This window comes from Sugiyamaella lignohabitans, chromosome B, assembly GCF_001640025.1.
Source record: "Sugiyamaella lignohabitans strain CBS 10342 chromosome B, complete sequence".
NCBI lineage: Eukaryota > Fungi > Ascomycota > Dipodascomycetes > Dipodascales > Trichomonascaceae > Sugiyamaella > Sugiyamaella lignohabitans.
This window is the reverse complement of record NC_031674.1, coordinates 3,895,701-3,916,931: the sequence shown is the minus strand read 5'-3', so window position 1 is coordinate 3,916,931 and position 21,231 is coordinate 3,895,701. Positions and strand designations below refer to the sequence as shown.

Sequence of the window (21,231 nt, the reverse complement as noted above, 5' to 3'; positions counted from 1 at the left end):
ACTACAGGTAGTGAGAGACGTTCAAGAGCGATTGAATCCTAAATCTTAAGCTGGCTGCATAGTTACATAGCTCACTCTATTTAGAACTCTGTAGTAGGGAATAGGACAGAGAACCATTTTATATGGAGCCAACGAGGGAAGCCATCTTCCGTAAGTGTGCTTGTAAATTAATGAGATGGGCTACAAATGTTTAACGGACAACTAACAAGCTTCCGTAGGCTCAGCGGAGATGTCTTTGGTGCAATTATATATTGCTACTGAAATCAGTCGAGATGTGGTGGCAATGCTAGGGCGACAGTCTGTCATACAGTTTCGTGACGTAAGTAAGATGTGATTGAGGTGGTTGAGAATAAAAGTTGTGTTAGTGTGTTTTAGCATTCTGAGAACGCTACAAAGACTATACCAGATAAACTTTAACAGTGTACGGTGGCTAACGAGCGTTATCTAGTTGAACTCGAATGTATCAGCATTTCAAAGATCATTTGTCAAGGAAGTGAGACGACTGGATAGTGTAGAAAGACAGTTGAGATACTTCATAAAAGAAGCCGAAGAACACTCAATTGGGATTCCAGTAATTGAAATACCGGAGGTAGCAGAAGGAGAAGAGGAAAATTCGGATATATTTTTCCCTAATGCTAGTGAGATTGATGCGATCATAGAGCGACTAAACACACATGAGTCTCGAGTACAGCACCTTACGGAAGCATATGATAATCTACTACTAAAAAGATCTCAGCTTTTAGAAAAGAGACATGTTTTGTTGGGAAGCGGGCAGTTTTTTGATCGAGCCAACAAAGATGCTCAAGAAATCAGGACATCTCTAGATATAGTTGGGGGAATTGGGAGAGGAAACAATGACGATGGGTTCGACATTAGTGATGACGAAGATGACGATGCCCCTCTATTGAACCAACAGCATGAACAAACTTCTATTCTTGCTGAAGAAGGAAGGGGTCTGCCTACTGTAACAAATATGCAAGCATTCAATATTCAGTGCATTGCTGGAGTAGTTCCGAGGGCTAAAATTGGTGCTATGCAACGCATTCTTTGGAGGGCTCTTCGGGGCAATTTATTCATGAACCACTTTCCAATTGAAGAGCCATTACAAGACCATTCTACTAAAAAGGAAGTTTTGAAGGACATGTTTATTGTTTTTGGGCATGGTGACCAAATCTTGGCCAAAATTCGACGAATAGCTGAATCGCTGGATGCTACTCTATATCAGATTGATGAATCGTTCAGCTTGCGAAGAGAACAAGTTCAGATTGTAAATAATCAAATTGATGAGCTCAGCACAGTTATTGATAGTACGGGTATTGCTTTAAGTACTGAGCTGCAAGTAGTAGCTCAGGATCTTCCCTATTGGAAAATTGTAGTCAAAAGGGAAAAGGCCATCTATTCCACTTTAAATTTATTCAATTATGATCAGACGAGAAGGTGTCTAATTGCTGAGGGCTGGCTTCCAAAAGACGATCTGCCCAGGATTCAGGCTTTTTTAAGAGCCATTGCTGGACGAGGTAGTGGTGATGGTAGATTACAGTCAGAAGCCAATTCTCATGTATCATCGGTTATGAATGAACTTCAAACGAATAGAACGCCACCTACATTTCATAGGACAAATAAATTTACAGCTGCATTTCAAGCAATTGTAGACGTCTATGGTGTGGCTACTTATCAAGAAGTAAATCCTGGTTTAGCCACCGTTATTACCTTCCCATTTATGTTTGCTATTATGTTTGGTGATGTTGGCCACGGAATTATTCTTACCTGTGCAGCTGCTACTTTAGTTTTGAATGAGAAAAAGATTGGTAAAATGGTCAGAGACGAAATCTTTGATATGGCGTATGGAGGAAGATATGTCTTACTTCTCATGGGTATATTTTCGATATATACCGGATTGTTATATAATGATATTTTTTCCAAGTCTATGACGTTATTCAACTCTGGGTGGAAATGGCCAGAGAAAAGTTGGCAAGAAGGCGAGTCTGTAACAGCAACGCAGTCTGGAGTGTATCCATTTGGATTAGACTGGGCATGGCATGGAACAGAAAACAACCTTCTTTTCACCAATTCTTACAAGATGAAACTATCCATACTAATGGGTTTTATGCATATGACTTATAGTTTATGCTTCTCTTATGTGAACTATAAGTATTTCAAGTCTAGGATTGATGTGATTGGTAACTTCATTCCGGGCTTGCTTTTCATGCAAAGCATATTTGGATATTTATCAATCACTATCATATACAAGTGGAGTGTTGACTGGATTGCAATTGATAAACCTGCCCCTGGTCTGCTCAATATGCTCATAAATATGTTTCTCTCTCCTGGTTATATTGAGGCACAGCTGTTTCCTGGACAAGCATTTGTACAAAAGGTTTTGCTGCTTATTGCATTTGTTTGTGTTCCGTGGCTGTTATTGCTGAAACCACTCTGGCTTAGGAAGGAAAACAATGAGGCTCAAGCTCAAGGATATCAAAATATTCATCATCAGTCTCAGGCGGGTGACATTCTAGACATGGAAGAAGAGGCGGGTGATTTAATGATGATTCAGGATATAGATGAACACCACGAGAAATTTGAGTTTGGGGAGGTGATGATCCATCAAGTTATTCATACCATTGAATTTTGCTTGAATTGCGTGTCACATACCGCCTCATATTTGAGACTATGGGCTTTGAGCCTTGCTCACAACCAACTGTCATCGGTATTATGGACTATGACCATTCAGAACGCATTCGGTACCACAGGAGTGAGCGGAATTCTCATAACAGTAGGGCTTTTTGGCATGTGGTTTGTAGCCACTGTAGTTGTTCTAGTCTGTATGGAAGGTACCAGTGCAATGTTGCATTCACTCAGATTGCATTGGGTCGAAGCCATGTCAAAGTATTTCGAAGGAGAGGGCTACGCATATAAGCCATTTTCATTTAAGGATCTTGATAGGGAAGACTTATAGATACTCATACTCCAAGGTGGAAGTATATAGTATTGATGATATAAATGCAGGATCTATTAAATAATACATGATACAGTTCAATGTTTTGTTCTTTTGGAACTTCCAGATGCTGATTGAGCCTCCGATGCTGAACGCTTTCTACCTTCTTTACGGAAATATTCCTTCTTTTCCCGTCGTTCCCTATCAGCACGCTTTTCCTCGTTTTTGGCAAGTTTCTTGACATATTGCTCTCTTTGCTCCTTCTTCTTAGCACTACGCTTCGCTTCTTTTTCGTTACGCAAGGTCATGACTTTCACCATCAAGTCACGAGCCTTCTTCTCCTCGCCGTTCAAGACAACTGCACGCTTCTGCAGGTAGGTCTCTTTCTTTTGTGGCTTCATGGCATGGATTTGAGATTTGAAGGGCAAGTTAGATTGAATTGCCTTTGGAACCTTCAAAGAATTGAAACGCCTAGTAGCCCTTTCAATCTTACCATATTGTGAGTTGGGATTATTGGTCAGCTCGATTCCCATATCAGCACGCACTTGGCCTGTTAGCCTCATTCCCGACCAATTCACCTTATCCTGTAGAAGAAGTGAGGTAACAGGATTATAAAACTTGCGAGGGAGTATCTGATACCAAGCACGTAGAATAATAATATCACTCATAAGCACCTTGTCTTCAAATGTCGCTCTGAAATGGCCCTCAGGCTTGGACAAGGCCCGTTTGATTTGCCCCCTTACGCCTGAAACCGTCTTAATGGAGGCACCTTCAAACTTTGCAACTTCTAATGCGGAGGTAAACATATCTTTAATGAACGCAGTGTTCTTAAAAATTTTGTATGGATAGCCAACAAGTTTGAGCTTCTTTACGACTTCAACAGTTTGATCCACTTCCATCACGGTACCAGTGGCACAGATCCTGAAGTTGGCAGTCGCATCCTTACTAGCCACAGATGTAACCGCACAAAAGCCAGTATTAGGCGAAACCAAGGGTCCATAAAATGTAGCTGTGCAATGCATATGCTCTGGAGTATACTTCAACATTCTGTTTCTTGTTCTCGAGTCTGAGGTAGTATACATTGGAATGGTCTGGAATCTTCTCCATCCAAGAGATACAATAATTGGATCATTCGTCTTCAGAATTTTCTTATACCATCTGTGCCGCTTTATACGAACTTGAGAAAATCCAAACCTCTCCTCGTTGGTTAGAAGTCCACCAATAAGCACGGGATAAATGGGATCAAAATTCTCAATAAATTCACACGGTATACCATCAAACACAATTCGAACATAGGCGCCTGCACGGAAACCCTCAACGCGATCACGAGTAGTTGGATCCATCTGATCAAATTCCGCTCTGTTTATCTCTAACTGCTTGGCTATCTTGGCTTTCTCTAGATCATGCCAGGTCTCATTCTCACCTTCGGGATCTTCCGCTCCAAATTCGCGATCTTCATTGTCTTGCTCCTCAATTTGAAGACGAAGCTTCTCCTTTTTAGCAGCATTCTCGGCTCTCAGCTCAGCCACAGTTTTGTCTTTCGAGATCATAGTTCCATCATCATTTTCAGAAGTTGAATCTCCCTCATCCTCGCTTGCATCCTCTTTTGTCTCTACTTGTGCATTGTGTTCTTCCCTGTTTTTTGTGTTGTCATTATCCTCTCCATCTTCTAAATCCTCGAAGTCACCAAACACTTCTTCATCACTCTCAGCTTCACCTCCAACACCTGGCATTTTGGGAGCAACATAAAATACATGAGAAATCTCCGTAAACGATTCAGGATTAGTCCATTTCTTCACTATTTCATCTACGTTACACTCCGCCTGACTGTCGTCTTCAATTGAATATTGAAGCGATTTCTTTTGAGTGAAGAAATCCTCTTCGTCGTCCTCAATACTCTCCTCTATTTCTTCTTCTTCATCCACCCCAGTCCACCTCTTAATTACATCTTCCGGGCTGATATTATCCAGATATAACAGTTTGTTTATGTTGAATCGTCTGCTATTTTTCCGAAATTCATCGGTAGCATTCCGAGAAAGATTAGATTTCCACCTCAATTCAGGGGAATCTTCGTCATCTTCAAAATCTCCAAGATCAGAATCACTATCAGCAAATGCAAAGTCCTCGGATTGCTCTCCATTATCATTGTATCTTTTTTCAAAATGAACAGAATCATCGAAATCATCATCTTCTGGGTTCTCATCCCCGTCCTCATCGGCATCATCACCATCATCATTATCGAGTGAATTAGAAATTGAACCTCCGACAGATTTACCGCTTCGAAGATGTGTTCGACCCTGATCCGCTCCTTCTCTTTCTTCCTCATCTTCGCCGTCGTCTCCAGCAAGTTCATCAAAAACTTCACCACTACTGAAAAGTTGAATTCCGGAAGATTCAGAGACTTCGCCCAAAGTGCTCTTAGCATTTTGTAGCCCAGTTACTAGCCGCTCACCCACACCTTGTTCCTGGCCAGGGATAAAGCTCTCCTTACCCACATCAATGTAAACCGCATCCTTATCTATCAGAACACCTCCAACGTCACTCATAGGAGCATAGATCAACTTCATTTTATCATCCAAACGTCTTCGACGTTTGGGACCCGCAGAGTTTTGCTCCTCTTGTTTCACTGCGAACGGAGTAGGGCAAGGATCAGGTAGCCTCTCTACTTCTTTCGCAGTCAAGTCTCCAATTCCAGGAATATGAACACGAGCGTTGAGATATGGTAGTGGTGTTCCATGAACATAACCATACAGAGTTACCTTTCTGTCTACTTTTGAGTTTTCTTCGATCAAAGAGGGATGAGTAATATCAACTACTCGGTCACAAACCAAGTAGGGGTGCTCGTTTCTCCACTTCAAAGGTCTGAATTTCATGACAGAGATAAACCTTGCCAAATTAAGAATTTCCCTATCAGGGTACCTTCCATTGATTACCCCTGAAAGATAAAAAAGCTTAGCACCCTGGTACACCTCAGTCCAAAATCTATGCTTGAGGGCTTTTTTGGAAGCTCTCATCGTGCTAACACTCTTGAACAAATCCAAATGGGTAGTCACACCCAATATTCTTGGAAATCCATGGGGCGCCAAAATATTTAAAAATTCCATCGTTTCCATTTCCAAACCGAAGTTTCCATCGATCATTAACAAGATCAGGTCGGCTACCTTGGCAATGTCAATCATCGAGTTTAAATCATTTGTGCACTCTAGAAATGTCAGTCGTCTCCTTTTACCAGAGACCACTGTAATGGGACCCTTGATTTCGGAGAGAGTGTGTTTGGTGAATCTTCTGACCAAACTTTTGATAAGAGTAGTTTTGCCCGTTCCAGGTGGGCCCACAACGGCTACAATTACAGGAGGGGGTTCATCGGGTGTCCTGTCCACCATCGGAACATGAAATTTCTTTTCTTTGACCTACATTCGTTAGACTATTAGACTATTTCGGGGATTTCAGCTCTTATTTCGAGCCTGGTTAAATCAATTCAAACTTACATCGTGTGATCTTCTTGCCTGTCTCTCCAGTCTACCAGGAGCTGCAACTGCAAATGCTTTGGCATTATAACCATTCACATGAAGCTTTTTCTTTTTTGAATTCTGGTCCTTCCCACCAGAACGGTGGGTCTTATTAGTCTGTTTCTCCATACTAGTCGTGACTTCTAATAAGAAAAACTCGACAGCTGATAGGAACCGAAGACTCTATCTCCTATGTAAAATGATCTACATGAAAAAATATATTATTTGGTTGTTAGGGTTCCTGATAGCTCCCAGCCTGGTGCCGCGCTAGTCCTTGCGCGCCAATGCAGGGGACGTGCATCTATTATTGTTTCTGCTATCTATGTATCATCAGATACCATTCTATGAGATTGGTCAGTTGATTGATACCGACAGCTGGACGCAGAGTTATAGAGGCTTTCAAGCGTGGAATATCTATGTATTATTTAAGCAATGTGATGGCTAGCGGCCTCAGAGTTTCAAGTTTCATACTACTTGCCAATACCGTTACTTAGAACAGAAAAATCAGGGGTAGGGATGACATCGCCTTGCACATCACGGATTAATAGGAAAATCCAATTCCCGGCTTATTCGGACAGGAGAAAATGCTTGCTATAAATGCTAGAAATGTAAGTTGGGACTAGTAAGGGTAGCATCTACTTTCAGCCGGCAGCACACATAGCCCCACAAAAATCCCTGGATAGTCAAAATGACAATCGTTGAGGCAAGGGTATATATATTTCGTAAAAGATCACAGGTCACCAAGATTATGCATTAATATACAATTCTGTCCCTTGACCACAGGATCACAGCAATATTTGACAAGCCATATTGGATAAGTACTGACATGGATACGGCAAAATAACTAACAAGACAACAATTCAAATATTAGAAAGTAAGAATACATCCTGCAAAACATCGATAACCTGCCCTTCGAACCAGAAGAAAAAATCAAATCAGTAAATTAAATATTAGCCAAATTCTCCTTTTCAAGAGCTTCAAGATGAGTACTTGCACTATATGGGTCCCATAAATTGGGAATGAGAGGAACATTAAGCAGATATAAAAGTCAAAGCAAAACAAATTTTTACTACTACCCTGCAGAACAGAAAGCTCAACTGGTATTTGAACATGCCGATCACTTTGATGAAAGGTCCCAACTCACTTTTAACCCTAGCTTGGTTTGTAGACAAACGCGTTGGTCTGGGGTTAGGGAGATGTGATTAACCTCAGGCATATGGCTGGAAACAAGTGTGTTATACTACGGGATTCTCCGCTGTGTCTTTTTCTGGAGTAACGGGCAGCCTCATGTAAGTAATGTATATATATGTAAAGTAGAAACCTCGCGATCATTTTTTATTGTTCTTACTTTTGGCTATTTCTTTTCGTGACTTTTCTGCGTTTTGTTTTTTGAGGTAGAGTTCCTCTCAGCGCAACGGTATTTTGGCCGTTAGAACATTTGGAACTGTAACTGGTTTAAGAATTTGGGCCAGTCGAGCTCTATTAGCTTGGATTGTCATAGTATACTTCGGATTGTGTAAAAACGGGAAAACGCGAAGGTGAAGACAGCGACAAATGGTAAGTGTCTTTATAATGTTGGTGTTACCGAATTTTTCTGCTAGTAATATTAGCAATTAATGGAGTATTCAAACTGTCGACTATGGCAGGGAATTGATAAGTCCAAAGCTACTGGAGGTAAATGAGGCGGTTACTAACACAATAGGTTTTATATAAGAGGAAACCGGTTGTCTTCAAACGGCCTGAAAAGTATCCTGATGATGAGACCCAGGTCTGGTATATTCCACTCACCAATGAGTATTTTGAGAGTTATGACGAGTACTTGGCCCGGATGGATTATTACAATGAACGAAAATTTATCTGCGAGTTGAGTGGCCATAGTTCTCTGACTTATTTTGAAGCCGTCGAAAACGAAGCTATAGAAGCCGAAATTATTATTGGCAGCTTTCCCGAGCCTCTAAAAGAACCAATACTGAGAAAAGTCCAATTCTGTCAGACAAGCAGGTTAGACACTTTAGTAGACGATTTGTATAATCAACTTCGACAGGACTTTTACCCGGGAGAGGTGGTTATAGCCAAATCGAATGAACAGAGAATAAAGGTCATTATTAGGGAAAAAGCTAAATTCAATGCTATTACGCTTTCAACTGGCGAAGTTCAACCTGGTTACAGCCGGTATAGGGTTGAGGTCGTTGGTGATCCAACCATGGAGATGGCCGTTGATGATACGCAATTAACGCGGGATCGTAAGCTTTTCACTAAGATAATTTTGAGGACATTTATCAAGCATGCGGTGTCCAGAGAAAGTTGGAGCGGTGCTCCGTGGCTAGTAAAGTCAAAATATGCTGAAAAATATCGAATAGACACCGAAATCCCAACGGAGCTTCTGAAACAAAACCCCCACTATCAGCAAATGCTAGATCGAACTAAAAAACAGGAAATGCGTCAAAAAGCCAGAGAAGAAAAAGCTCGGGAACTAGCTGAGCTCAAAGCTCGCAATCTTGAGTTGAAGGCTGAAAGGAAGGCACAAATCTGGCGTAATCAAAGGTTGAAGAGGGAAGAAGAAAAGGCTAGACTGAGGGGTCAAAATGGCTCCAGTGAGGGAACCCCTTATCATAGTCCGCAATGGATATTGCCAAATGACCAGGGTGTATACTCACAGCAATCATCCCATTTTCAATACGCTGGGGATGTTCCAGGTCTAAGCCCAATTCAAGCGCCTAGTATGGGTAATATTGAAACTATGTTACCCAGTATTAGCAGTGTTGTTGGAGGGCCGATCGTTTCTACAACCCCCATCTCCATCGCACCGGCTGTGGCAAGTTCTGCTAGCAGTACCCGTCTTGGAAGTTCAGGTTCTGTGACTGTAGTACCATCCACCAGCAGTAAACGTTCGGCAAATCAAGACGATCTTCTTTTCATTCCTACGGGAGAAGCCCCAAAACGAGCACCATTTAGAAAAGACGTACTCTTCTCCGAAGGCAATGACCACCTGTTAACCACCCTTCTTGAAAGCTGGCTCTTTCTGAACGTATATCATGAGCCATTGTTACTAGACTCCTTTACATTTGATGATTTCGTCGACGTTTTAAAATATGCTGATGAAGAAACAGAGATTCCTTTATTGAATGAGATTCATTGTGCATTATTATCAGCTATTGTGGGAACATCCAACAGTGAACTACTTATATCAATGCCTTACTATGATAGGGAGGAAAACGAGGATACCGCTGAGGTAGATGCTGATGAGGATGTTGGGAAATTGGAAAGCGAAGCTAAGCATGCCTACGAATCGGATATAGAAAATACGAATTCCCAAAAGGTAGAAGATAAAATGGACATCGATACAAAGGACAATAATGATTCGCTGGAGGATAACACTAGCAATCATCGTGCAAGTAGTTTTTTACGGTACCAAAATGTGGACTGGAAAGAACGTCTCAAAAAGCGCATGTTCAAAGATGGTGGTTGGCAACAAATTGCTATCTCTGTGTTACATTCAGTCAATTACGTCCCTGAGTGGACCGAGATCATCAATGAGATCTTGTCTTATATGGCTTCATCTGAACGTGGTGTCACGCTTGCTGCTGCTCATACAGGTTATTATGAACTTTCTTTCGAACTGAGAACCCGTATCTTGGAAATTCTATGCCATCTCGTCTATTCCTCTTCTGTCATTCGTAATCACATTGACCGATCCTTAGAAGAGTCTACCAAACTTCGCAAAGATAGGATGGACCGACAGAGAGAGACGAAGGGATTAGTAGAGCAGCTGAAGGGTCTCGAAGTCGAGAAGCGCGGTTTCATCAGTGATGAGATTGCAGCTCAGAAAGAACACCATGAACAGAATGAGAAGCAAAATGGCCGAGCTCCAGTTCCACTTGTAGATGAAGCAGAAATGGCTAAGAAAAACTCAGAATTCGCTAAGGTGGTGAGCGAGTGTGATAAGATTACTAAGACGATCGAGGAGTATGCAGATTTGAACAAGAAATGTGAAGAAGAGCTTATTCGACTGGATTGTCAGCGTCTTCGTATGCTAGGCAAAGACAGATATTATAATCGATATTGGTGGTTTGAGTCTAATGGCATGAAGAGACCGGAAAGTATTGGTGTTAAAAAGACTAAATCTAAGACCATGAAGAAAGAAGAAGTGGATGAAGATATCAAGGAAGAGGACAAACACCAGGGTTCACACAAAATCGAATTGGGGGAAGAACAGGATGAGCCAGCAAATGATGATGACGTTGGTGTCAAAAGGGAAGAGGATGGTCCTGATGTTGATATAGAGGATCCAGAGCCCAAAAATACTCAAAAAAACCAGGTGAGATCTAAACCCAAAAAGCGTCCCGATCGGAAACCCAAGACAAGATCTCGGAAGAGGAGCCATGTTGCAGAAGAATCTGACGACGAAGCTGAGGAAGAGTCCGAGGACGAAGGTGATACAGCTGAGGAAGTTAAAGAGGAATCTGAAGCCGAGAAGGAGGATACTGAAGATGAAGAAAACTCTGGTTCTACTGGCAATGAGTTGGTGGCAGAGTATGAAGATTCTGACGAAGAAGAACCAGTGGGATATGCTATGGGCCGACTGTGGATACAGGGTCCGACTGAAGAAGATGCGCTGGTATATTTGAAAAGAGAACAGAGCCAAATAGTTGCCAACAATAAGAATAACTCGAAAGATGAGGCTGCTAATGGCACTGGCTCCACAGCACTTACTCCATATGATTTGAAAGAAAAAGATGAGAGTCCTGTTTTCCTTGCTTCATACAATGACTGGGCATACTATGATACCTCGGAAGAAATTCAGGCTTTAATTGAGTGGTTGAATCCGCATGGTTTACGTGAGTCTAAGCTGTTGAAAGAGCTCGGGCTGGCTAAACCGTATTTATTAGGCAGTATTGAGGCACGTAAGGAAGACATGGAGGCAGACAAGCTGTCACAAATGCGTGAAATTCAGGAGACTATTGACGAAGAATTTGGTATTATCTCCGATGATGAAGACAATAATGATGTTGAGGCAAGTGAGGAGACGGCTGGTGAAACGAATGTTCTCGTTGAGGGTGTCGCTGGATCAGAAGCAGCTATAGAGGCCGATTTGGAAGGGGACCCGGATAATCCTCCGGATGACGAAATCGTTGTTGGCCGTCGGCGCCTGAGATCTAGAAACAGTGATGTCACGAGTGCATCGGCTATCAGTCCTCCACAAGTAGAAACTCGTCGACGAGGACCAGGACGTCCAGCGAAAAGAGTGGCTCTGGATAAGGAAGCGATTGCACGTGAGCGCCATAAACGTATGGAGGACAAACAAACTCGTAGGGAATCAAAAAATCAACGGCGCGAAGAACTTATTGCAGAGATGTCGTCAAAAGTTCCTTCTCGTGTCTTAGCATGGACCAACTCAATTGTTGAAAGTACCCTAGGTCACACTCATTATGAGGGTCCCTTAAAGAAACGAGGGCTTAGGAAATCAAAACCCGTTCATAAGGAATGGACTAATGACAGACGTTAGGTGATAGGGGCCGCATCTGGTTGGAACACCTTATGAAACGATTTCATGACTTAGCAGTTTATTACCTGTTTCTTTGTACATTATCTATTTATAATAAACATGTTTGTTCCATATTAAGATTTTGAAGGTTCCCATTAGTTTCTTCGGCATTAGCACGCTTCCCCGCCGTTCTTGACAAATGGTAGAACTTTTCTCTTCTGAGGAAAGAGAAATAAAATCATAACATTGAAAAACAGAAAATAGTGACCGCAGCATTAAAATTCAGGGGTCACCAGGACCTGTCGCTGGGGGTCGGAAAGCGATAAAAAGTCATTTAAATTCACAAATATTTAGTAATATCCCCAGTCTGCAACATCCAAAGTCATGTTCTGGTACTTGAAATGCAGTTATAGATTCTAAAATGCAATTGTAGACTCTGAAATGCAACAGTGGCATATGAAATGTAAGGCTCGTAGATAAAACTTAAGTGTTATAATGAAATGCCAAATTCAATATATTTAGCCAATTGTATTTATTTCCACAATTAGTACAGTATCTCCAGTCATGAAATTCAAATCCACCCTTCAGGCTACTATTCCCTATCGTATGGCGTAGTGATGAGATTTACGAGGCTCTGCACTTCCTGTATAAAAGGGCGAAGAAAAAAAACAAACCTTGCCGGTGGATGAGTTCAACTTGGTAAGAATGAAAGGCACAGTTGGCTATTGAATGAACAACTTAAACACACTCTGGGACCGTGGCCGTCCGACTTGAGCGCTGCGAGAGAAGCCAGGGTCTGGAGCACAGCCCCAGCCGCCGGAGGCACAAGGACACACGGTTCAGGTATATACACTTTTACTCGAGTTCCTACAATACTATGCTGTAATTAAAGTCCAAAATCGAACACATAGAAACCATCATCCACCCTTCTCTAGAGGAGGCAGTTCTTTGAGAGCCTTATCGTGTTTTTCTTCCTCTTTTTCATCATCCGCACATCCACACGCATATTTATCACTTAGCTCATTGCAATCAAAGGTCTCCTTACCAAGCCGTTTATTGACTTGATTATGGACATGGCAGCCCCATTGAGAAGCGTGTTCACGGGTTGATGTTTGAGGGGGAAATTGTTTGAGAAGTTCTTGGAAGTGCTCAGCACACTCCCGACTAGGTCTGTTAGTATCAGGTCGCTTTACAATAGCCCTTTTTCTTCTACTAACCATGGATATACCCTTGAAAATAGGTGAATGTAGTTCGAGAGAGTCTCTCTTTCTTCGGGAGTTGGCTTTTCTGGATATTGAGCCAGGATTGTATGGAAGACCTTCCAGGCTGCTCTTCCGAGCTCAGCACTATAGCACAAGTTAGTACGCTTCTCACACACAAATATATTTAGCCTTCTTACCGAATGGTCTCATTTGTCATCTTAGACATGATTGGAGCTCCCTTGATGATATCATTGTTACTAGTGCCAGCTACTATCGGCGGATGTAGACTGGAATCACCCGATGTTTGTATGTCTTCAACTTTGGCTGCTTGTTTACTATAAGCATCAGGTGCTGTGTTTTGAGTCACAGGTGTGCCACCGGAGCCAAATATCAGGAAGCAGAGGAAAATAGTTGAGATGGCAATGGCCAGGACAGTGATAGTCGGTTTTCGTGCCATTGTAACGCGTGATTCAAATAACAAATTTAAAAATGTTAGCGGTTCACGTTAACTACCGTGACCAAATATAACGCGTTTCCAGATGTAATCTTGTAGAGACCTGAGAATTAGATAACAGTGATTAAAACGAGAGCGTTGCTAATCAGACTCGGGGCCCTAAGTATATGTGAGCGGACAACTTGATTAATCGGACGATCTGCTGCATAGATGCACTGTGGGACGACCACCTGCAGAGGCATCAAATTATCTTGTGCATGTTCATTTGCGGGTCTTATCGGTATCTTTCGACCATGTCAACGAAGCGAGCGTCTAACTCCGTTGTTAATGAAAGTGGAGGCGCTACCAAGAAACTTAAAATTGCAGATACAAAACCAGAATTGCCAGCTGGATTCTTCGATGTTGGCCCTAAGGTTTCAAGTTCTAACCAAAGTTTAGACGTCGAAGATATAGATGAAGAATGGAGCAAATTTCAGGACGAGATCAAGGACATAAAGCCAACACTTGACAATCCTCGCTCAAATCTGGTTGAGACAAATGCATCCGTAGTAGTAGAAGCGGAACCGGTTCATCATAACTCGACCACCTTCGAAGACATACCTGCAGAGCCCAAAATAGGTGAGCTAGAAGCTCAGGCTAACAACGATGACGAAGAAGACGAGGAAAAGCTATTAGAAGAGTTTGAAAAGCAAGATCAGCTATTACAGCGGGTTGAACGAATGAAACGATTGAGAGATTTAAAAGTGAAGCAAACCCCTGTTCAATTACATGAGTTGAAGTCAGATCTGGCAGGCGAATATATCGTTACCGATAATGATAGTAACGACTCTGAAGATGACGATAATGATACTTTATGGAGGCGAAGACATTTATGAGCAAGTTTCCAATTGACGAGATCATGACTAGGCATTAAATTGTATTTATAAATAATAGACTAATAACTAACACGGCCGCTAGACTAGAGTTCATAACGAACATAGAGCTCGTCTATGAAATGAGGATGTTTAATCCCAGGTGGACGTGATATTGAAAATGCTTCTACTGCCTCGTTTATCGAATATCCTAGGCGCTCCACCATATAGCTACACAGAAAAAACCCTGTACGATTGAATCCATAGTGGCAGTGTACAGCTAAGGTAGCGTCGGGTGGTGGGTCCGCAGACTGGGTACGCAGTTTGATTTCTTCCATGCATGTATCAACCATCTCGATAAAGTCTGCCACTTCTTTCTTTGTGGGCGGAAGTTTGGAGACAGTGGGAAACTTGTGATAACTGATCCTAGTGAATGATGCTGGATCATATGGAGGTGGTTCACGAGATATATCGATGATTGAATAAATATCTGGATATTTTTTTTCTAATATCGACGGAGAGTGTTCTAGATCATTTTGACGAAGTGTTTTCATACCTCGAAGTCGTGTTCCCCTTATTTTCTCACCTACAGCCAGAGTCTTACGCCATTTTGCTTCGTTTTTCAGAGACCACTTGTCTGATTTAGATGCAAGGTATGCTAGCTGCCACCCTAGAGAAAGCTTAATATTCACATGCTTGATAATAAAGTCAGATATCAGTCCTTCAAGAACATGATGCTTCTCAATTAACGCAGCATGTCCAGAATCATGTAAAATCACAGGGTCGATCACATTTTTACCTCCTTTAGCTTTATCATTTAGCCACCCAAAAATATCATACACATCGTTTTTGGGTGTGACAACATCATTTTCACTACCAATTAAAAAAACTGGACAATTGAGCTCGCCCCACTCTCTGCTCGTTAAGGGTTCGAAATTGTACGCTGTTTTCATCCAGGGCCCTGTATTCACCTGTAAGTTTATCCGCAGTTGTTTAGTTCGGATTTCATGCGTAGGAGGGACTGATGGGCTGACCATACGATTAACAGAGTGAGATGTCAACCCTCCCGATCTATCGACAGCTCGAAAAATATTGAACACAAATTCTGGGATGTACGCGAGTGACTTTCTGGTAGATCTCATCTTTGGGTCAACATGAGAAGGTGGGCAAATTGCTACAACGCCTTTACATCGGCCAGGACCATATCGCAACGCTACCCGACCTGCCAGTGAGGTACCCATAGAGTGGCCAATTAATATAAACTGTTTATCAGGAGTTACAGTATTAGCATCAATGGATGCAAAAGCAAACCTATCATCCATGGAGTGGGCTCGCATTTCGGGGGTGCCTTCTGGCGTATTGCTACTAGAACTAAGTGAACTACTGGGTCCACCACCTGAAATCTCTTCCACTGAAATTGCGGGTTCCGCAGCCTCCCCATCTGCAGTATCCTCTGAAACAATATCTTCTTGTGTATCAATAATCTCTTGGATAATATCGGCTAATGATTCTTGGGTATAGGTACTCCAGTGACCATCACACTCAGACCGACCATGACCGGGCAAATCTATTGCTAGTACAGTGGAGAAATAAGCAAAATAATCGATAAGTCGCTCAAATTGTGTCAATTGTCCGCCAAGACCGTGAACGAACACTACTCTTGGTAGCGGTGGCAGTTTGCTACTTTTATAATGAGGAATAGATACTACTCGAACCTTCACCGAATTGCCCGTTGACTTAATACGAACTGTTTGAAAGGAGCTGTGTTTTTTAATCAAAGGCGAATCTCCTATTTGAAGGTTAGATTGAGGTTATAGAATTATCATAACATGAAGCGCTTACCATCGTCTTTGAGAATCTCTTTTTCCAGGTCATTCCAAAACAGTAAACTTCGTGCCAATGTCAAATACGAGGTCATGTTTTTCGTGATATTGTATACTGCAACAACTTTCAACGATGTTATCGCATATAAATAAGAAAGCAAATCGGTTGTCTACCGGAGCTCGATATAGTATCCTTATCGTTAAGAAGAATAGTCGTTGTGTATGTAGGGTATGCGATCTGCACAGCATTTGCAAGCACGTGATAAGTGTGCACGCTCATACTAATATTTCGCTACAAAGTGAGTCAAGATCTCAACTTCGTGCCCACAGCCAGAAGTCATAATATGCTAGATTTGTAGTCTACTTTCCGTAATGATACTGTTACCTGGTAAAAGATAGTGGATAGGAAGAGTCCACAGCAGCTTATCTACCTTTCGCTCGGTCAACTCACTTTGCCAGTCGAGTTTTAAGAGTATCAACTGAAGGTTTGGGCTACGCAAATGAGAACTGTGGTACCAGTCTTTATATCTGGCACAATCTGAGACTTGTAAGCTATGTTTGTTGCTTTTGGACCTGTGTACCAGCCAATTGTTGATTCAACCTCCATTAGAACAAGGATCAATCAACTTCCCAACATATTTCGGGCAACAGACATAAGTAGCGTATATCGGATGTGGTTGTGCTGTCTTGCCCGAAATACCCCGCATGGAAATTTACGGATCTTTTCGGCCTCCACACTATAACCCACTTTGAAACTATTATTTATAAGATAGCTTAGAGTTTTTTGTTTTTTTGGAATTGGGTAGTTGTCCTCATGAGCAACCCGGTGACGCGCCATGGCTCCTGATCCTTTGGGCTTATTTTAATTTAACTATCTAAACAGAATAAATTACCCCTTCAGGTGCTCCATGCACGTCGCGCGAAATTCGGGTATGCGAGATGTTACTACCAACGGGACTTCAATTAGTTGACCAGTTCGATTGTGTGCCGTCTTAAGGGATCACCTCTCTAAGACATGCATTAAGCACTAATGTAAACTAAATAATAAATTCGCCGGGAAATCTGCACCCTACTGCACTAATAGGAGATCTGTAGTTTACGCTAACTGTCACAAACGTGACTTAGATGCATCATTGGGGGAGATACAGTTAGTGATCGACAAACCTTGAGCTTAGGACTAGGTAAAAAGGTTGCAACCTATCTGTATTTTTATATACATATTTCCAACATTTTCCTTTTTGAAATCTCCTTATACACAAATCTGCTTTATAAGAAAAGTATTTAACTCTGCCTCTCCATTATTTTTTATTTTCAGTCTGGTTCCAAATCACTCTTATTTGTTTCTTTTTTCCTGGGCTGCTGTATGATTGAGTTGTCCGCAGCTATATGTAGCCTCATTGCATACACCTGGTATTTGAACTTGTATCTGACCACTGTTTAGGTGAACGGTAGGAGATTATAAGATATACTTGTCATTCCGGTTTGGTACTTTTAGAAAGGAATTTTCATTCGAGTTTCAGAATACGTTGGTTCCTGTCGTAAGGTTAGTTAAAGCTCTGTCTGTGGTCTCAAGCAGATCTTCACCATTTTGAAGTGCCTCATCTGCCGAAGAGACAGGTCAACACTCTAAATCACTTTCTCATTTCGGCCATATCTGTCTGTGGATATCCCTGTCAATTAGATTCTGTACAATTAATTGCATTGCTTGCATGAATTGACCAGTATAGAATTCAGCTTCTTATAGCAGATCTAAGTCCGGTGAGCTATTATCTGGCGCGCTTTCAAGTGAACTTTGTCCCCAATCCAAATAATACCAAAACACAAAACTCAGATCATTTTGTTAATTTCAAGATTTCTCTGGCTGTTTTTTTTTTTTTTTTTTTTGATTGTAAGTTGCTGGTTACCTTCCCTATAGTACTTGTTTTGAGGAACTCCGACGCTTTTTCCCAAAGTCAAAACCGATGCTAACAACCTAATCGATTACTTCTGTTCTCAAATAATAGGTCATCTTCACATTATAACAGTCTGTTTTCTCATTGCCTAATACGCTAGGGCCGTTTAGATCCTAGTCTTCTATCATCGCCCTTATTTCTTTTCTTGTTTCATTTTTTGGTTAAGTTAAGTTTTCTTTTTTCAAAGAAAAGAACTTCGCTATCAGTAACACTTCTAGAGTTCCTGTATTCTCATACTACGTTGTTGCTCTACTTGTCGTTGAAAATGGTTGGCCAACCCTGTTACACCTCAGGTTCCTTTCATACAAGACAGTCGATTCCGGCTACCATCTTACCTCCCCTATCGCAAGTCGTCGGTCCTTATATCTCACCCTCATTAACCGACAAAGACATTGCAAATTTCGACCCTCAATTGGCCCTTACTTCATCCTACGACATGACACCTGCGAGTTCGTATCAAAACTGTGTAAGACCTTTTTCTGATTACTCTGATTACTTATGTTCTTCTAATGACAAGAGGCTTCCTATCTCATCTTCTTCTCCCAAATATTCATATTCAAGTCTTTTATCCCGACCTCAACCCCGATACACTTCTTATGAGCGTACTGCTCCATCGAACCGTCCTAGTACTCCAACGGAATATGATACTTCTCAACAACGCCTATGTGGTCCTGTATGTGACACTCCTGTTTTCAATTCAGTATATCCCTCTCCCGATGTCACCCCATCTCAGAACTTTGCTTCTAGGAACTCTTCTATAAGCGAAGGACCAACTCTTGATGATGATTCTTGTAGTAGTGGATTTAACACCCCTAAAGCAGCATATGGTTTGACTCGTCTCTCACAATTGGACCCGTGTGGCCAAACTGAACTTAATAAGTATAAGATTTCTCTCGGAAACAATTCTGCTTCTGACTCAGCGAACGTCCAATGCTCTAAAGAACATATAATCTGTGATTCTTACGAACAAACTTTGGCTCGTGATTACTCATCTGTTAAATCTAATGAAGAACAAGCTTTTCTACCAACCACGTCTAGTCCGTCTATCTCTACTACAATTATTACATCTTCTGCTATTCCTCAAATTCCCAGCAATGTCAAGCCGAAAACCAAGTGCAGGAAGAAACAGCCCAATACTGTGTTCGCTAACCAAGAGTATACAGTTTCATCTTCTTCACCTAAGATCAGGTTGTCTCAAAAAAGGTACTCTACACCCAAGTCTAATGGAAAGAAAGGTACGCAAGGAAGGCCATTTACCGACTCAATGACAATACATCTTAATCTTGCTGCCAACATCGATGAGATTTTTCTCTCTAGTTTGGGTGTGGAGTCTGAAACAATTCGCAGTCATTATGTCGAATTCACCCCCTTTTATCGAATTGACAAAACTGATACAGTTTCAGAGGCTTCCGACTACCTTTCAGTTGGTCGAAGACGGTCCGGTACAATGAATTTTGTTACTGATAGTAGTGAAGATGAGAATGCCAGCTGCACACCCATCAAACTTAACCATAATAATATTGCATCTGAAATTCGGAAACTATTCGCCATCAAGGATTTCCACTTTGTTCAAATTGTCCGGTCTAGTACTAATCAGGACAGAAATGTTGACCGAGATATCAAGAGTCTTCCTGTTCAAAAATTTGTCGCTATTCCTTGTCCTTCTAACGACAAAGAGATCACTTGTAGATTCCTGAAGCAAATTGTTGCTCACCCTCGTTACAAATGCAATATGAAATTTTTTATTGTGAAAGGAAAAATTGACTGTACCCAGTGGCACTATACTTCCTATGAGCTAATGGAGCAAGAGCGCAGCCAAATTACGAGTGGAGAAATTTTTCTACCGGTGAACACGCGTTTGTTTCGTCCGACTGATATGATGCTGACAGCTATCGGAAGACGACGCTCTAGAAAAGTTCTGTCTTCCTCTAAGAGGAAGCTTCTTGTTGAGGATGATATTAGTTGGAGCAACAAGCTGCATGACAAGACTCTTGGCAATTTTGATAAGTCTTGCCACTTGTCCGATGCTTCGGTCTCCAAGAAAATCAAACTTCAACCTTCTCTTGAGACGGACAAATTGGAAGGAAACTTGAACTCGGGGCACGAAGCTATTGTTAGATCTGGTCCAGATCCCAAACTTGTTCCAGCTGTCTGCCATCATGAAGAGACAAAGTCCAGCGCTTTGTCCAGTAGAAAAACAAACATCCAGTTGTATAACAAGATGAGCATGAATCTTCTTATTAACTAAATTTCATTCGATATTTTTTGGGAATATTGCTTGTGACATATTATTCTTACATAATTAATTATATAATTCAATAAATGGAGTTTAACCTAGGATCAAAACGTTGTTATATCATATAATGTATCAATAGTGCCGGAGTCTGACGCCAATCGAGTTCAGTTGTGATAAACAGCAAAAAAGAAATTTAAATTGGATCTTGCATACTCCAGATTGTCGATCAATATGTACACATGCTCTAACGGTTACGCTGTAAGATGTGACAGTAGTCACCGGCGAAACCGGCGAAAAACAGAAGTCATGTGATTTTACTTTTGGATACTATCCCGACACTCTATCGAACTAGGCTAAAACCCAAGGCAGAGCAAGAATAGATTGTCACTGACATGTTTGGATGAAATATGGCCCGTTGAACCGACCTATACGGTTATTGCCACATGTTGAACCGTGACTGAAGAATACTACGTACGCTGTCAAGAGATTTACCTCACTATGCTCATATTTGTTGCAGTCGCTCTGCATAAGCTTTAAATAGCTTTGACACAATTTATATAAATATCTGAATGCTAATTTGTCGATTATGTATATATCGGACTTTCACAGATTCCGTACTCATTCCAGAGATTTACGCGTATGTCAAATTACCCAGTAGTTCTCTATATGCGCCTCACAATTGTGGCTGATTTTCATATGCAAATTTCAACTTGTGTCATTTAGGGTAAATAGCCCTATGTGGTATATCAGTAAAAAATCTTCACCCATTTGAGCGTTCAGGTAC

The 21,231-nt window shown here is 41.5% G+C and overlaps 5 protein-coding genes across 5 annotated transcripts; 3 read left to right on the top strand and 2 right to left on the bottom strand.

Annotated features, from left to right (window-relative positions):
- Positions 1 to 1,075: 1,075 nt before the first annotated feature.
- VPH1 (H(+)-transporting V0 sector ATPase subunit a) lies at positions 1,076 to 2,956 on the top strand (the record flags this gene model as incomplete). Its single annotated transcript, XM_018880331.1, has 1 exon — positions 1,076 to 2,956. The coding sequence occupies one exon, from the start codon at positions 1,076 to 1,078 to the stop codon at positions 2,954 to 2,956; it is 1,881 nt and encodes a 626-aa protein (XP_018738159.1).
- Positions 2,957 to 3,033: 77 nt separating this feature from the next.
- Positions 3,034 to 6,318, bottom strand: BMS1 (GTPase BMS1; the record flags this gene model as incomplete). The annotated part of the gene is made up of 1 exon (XM_018880329.1): positions 3,034 to 6,318. One exon carries the CDS (start codon positions 6,316 to 6,318, stop codon positions 3,034 to 3,036), a length of 3,285 nt encoding a protein of 1,094 aa, XP_018738158.1.
- Positions 6,319 to 8,272: 1,954 nt separating this feature from the next.
- Positions 8,273 to 11,950, top strand: ITC1 (Itc1p; the record flags this gene model as incomplete). The annotated part of the gene is made up of 1 exon (XM_018880328.1): positions 8,273 to 11,950. One exon carries the CDS (start codon positions 8,273 to 8,275, stop codon positions 11,948 to 11,950), a length of 3,678 nt encoding a protein of 1,225 aa, XP_018738157.1.
- Positions 11,951 to 14,543: 2,593 nt separating this feature from the next.
- AWJ20_3317 (uncharacterized protein) lies at positions 14,544 to 15,773 on the bottom strand (the record flags this gene model as incomplete). The annotated part of the gene is made up of 1 exon (XM_018880327.1): positions 14,544 to 15,773. One exon carries the CDS (start codon positions 15,771 to 15,773, stop codon positions 14,544 to 14,546), a length of 1,230 nt encoding a protein of 409 aa, XP_018738156.1.
- A 2,703-nt stretch (positions 15,774 to 18,476) lies between these two features.
- On the top strand, positions 18,477 to 20,459 carry AWJ20_3316 (uncharacterized protein; the record flags this gene model as incomplete). The annotated part of the gene is made up of 1 exon (XM_018880326.1): positions 18,477 to 20,459. The coding sequence occupies one exon, from the start codon at positions 18,477 to 18,479 to the stop codon at positions 20,457 to 20,459; it is 1,983 nt and encodes a 660-aa protein (XP_018738155.1).
- Between the last annotated feature and the right edge of the window lie 772 nt (positions 20,460 to 21,231).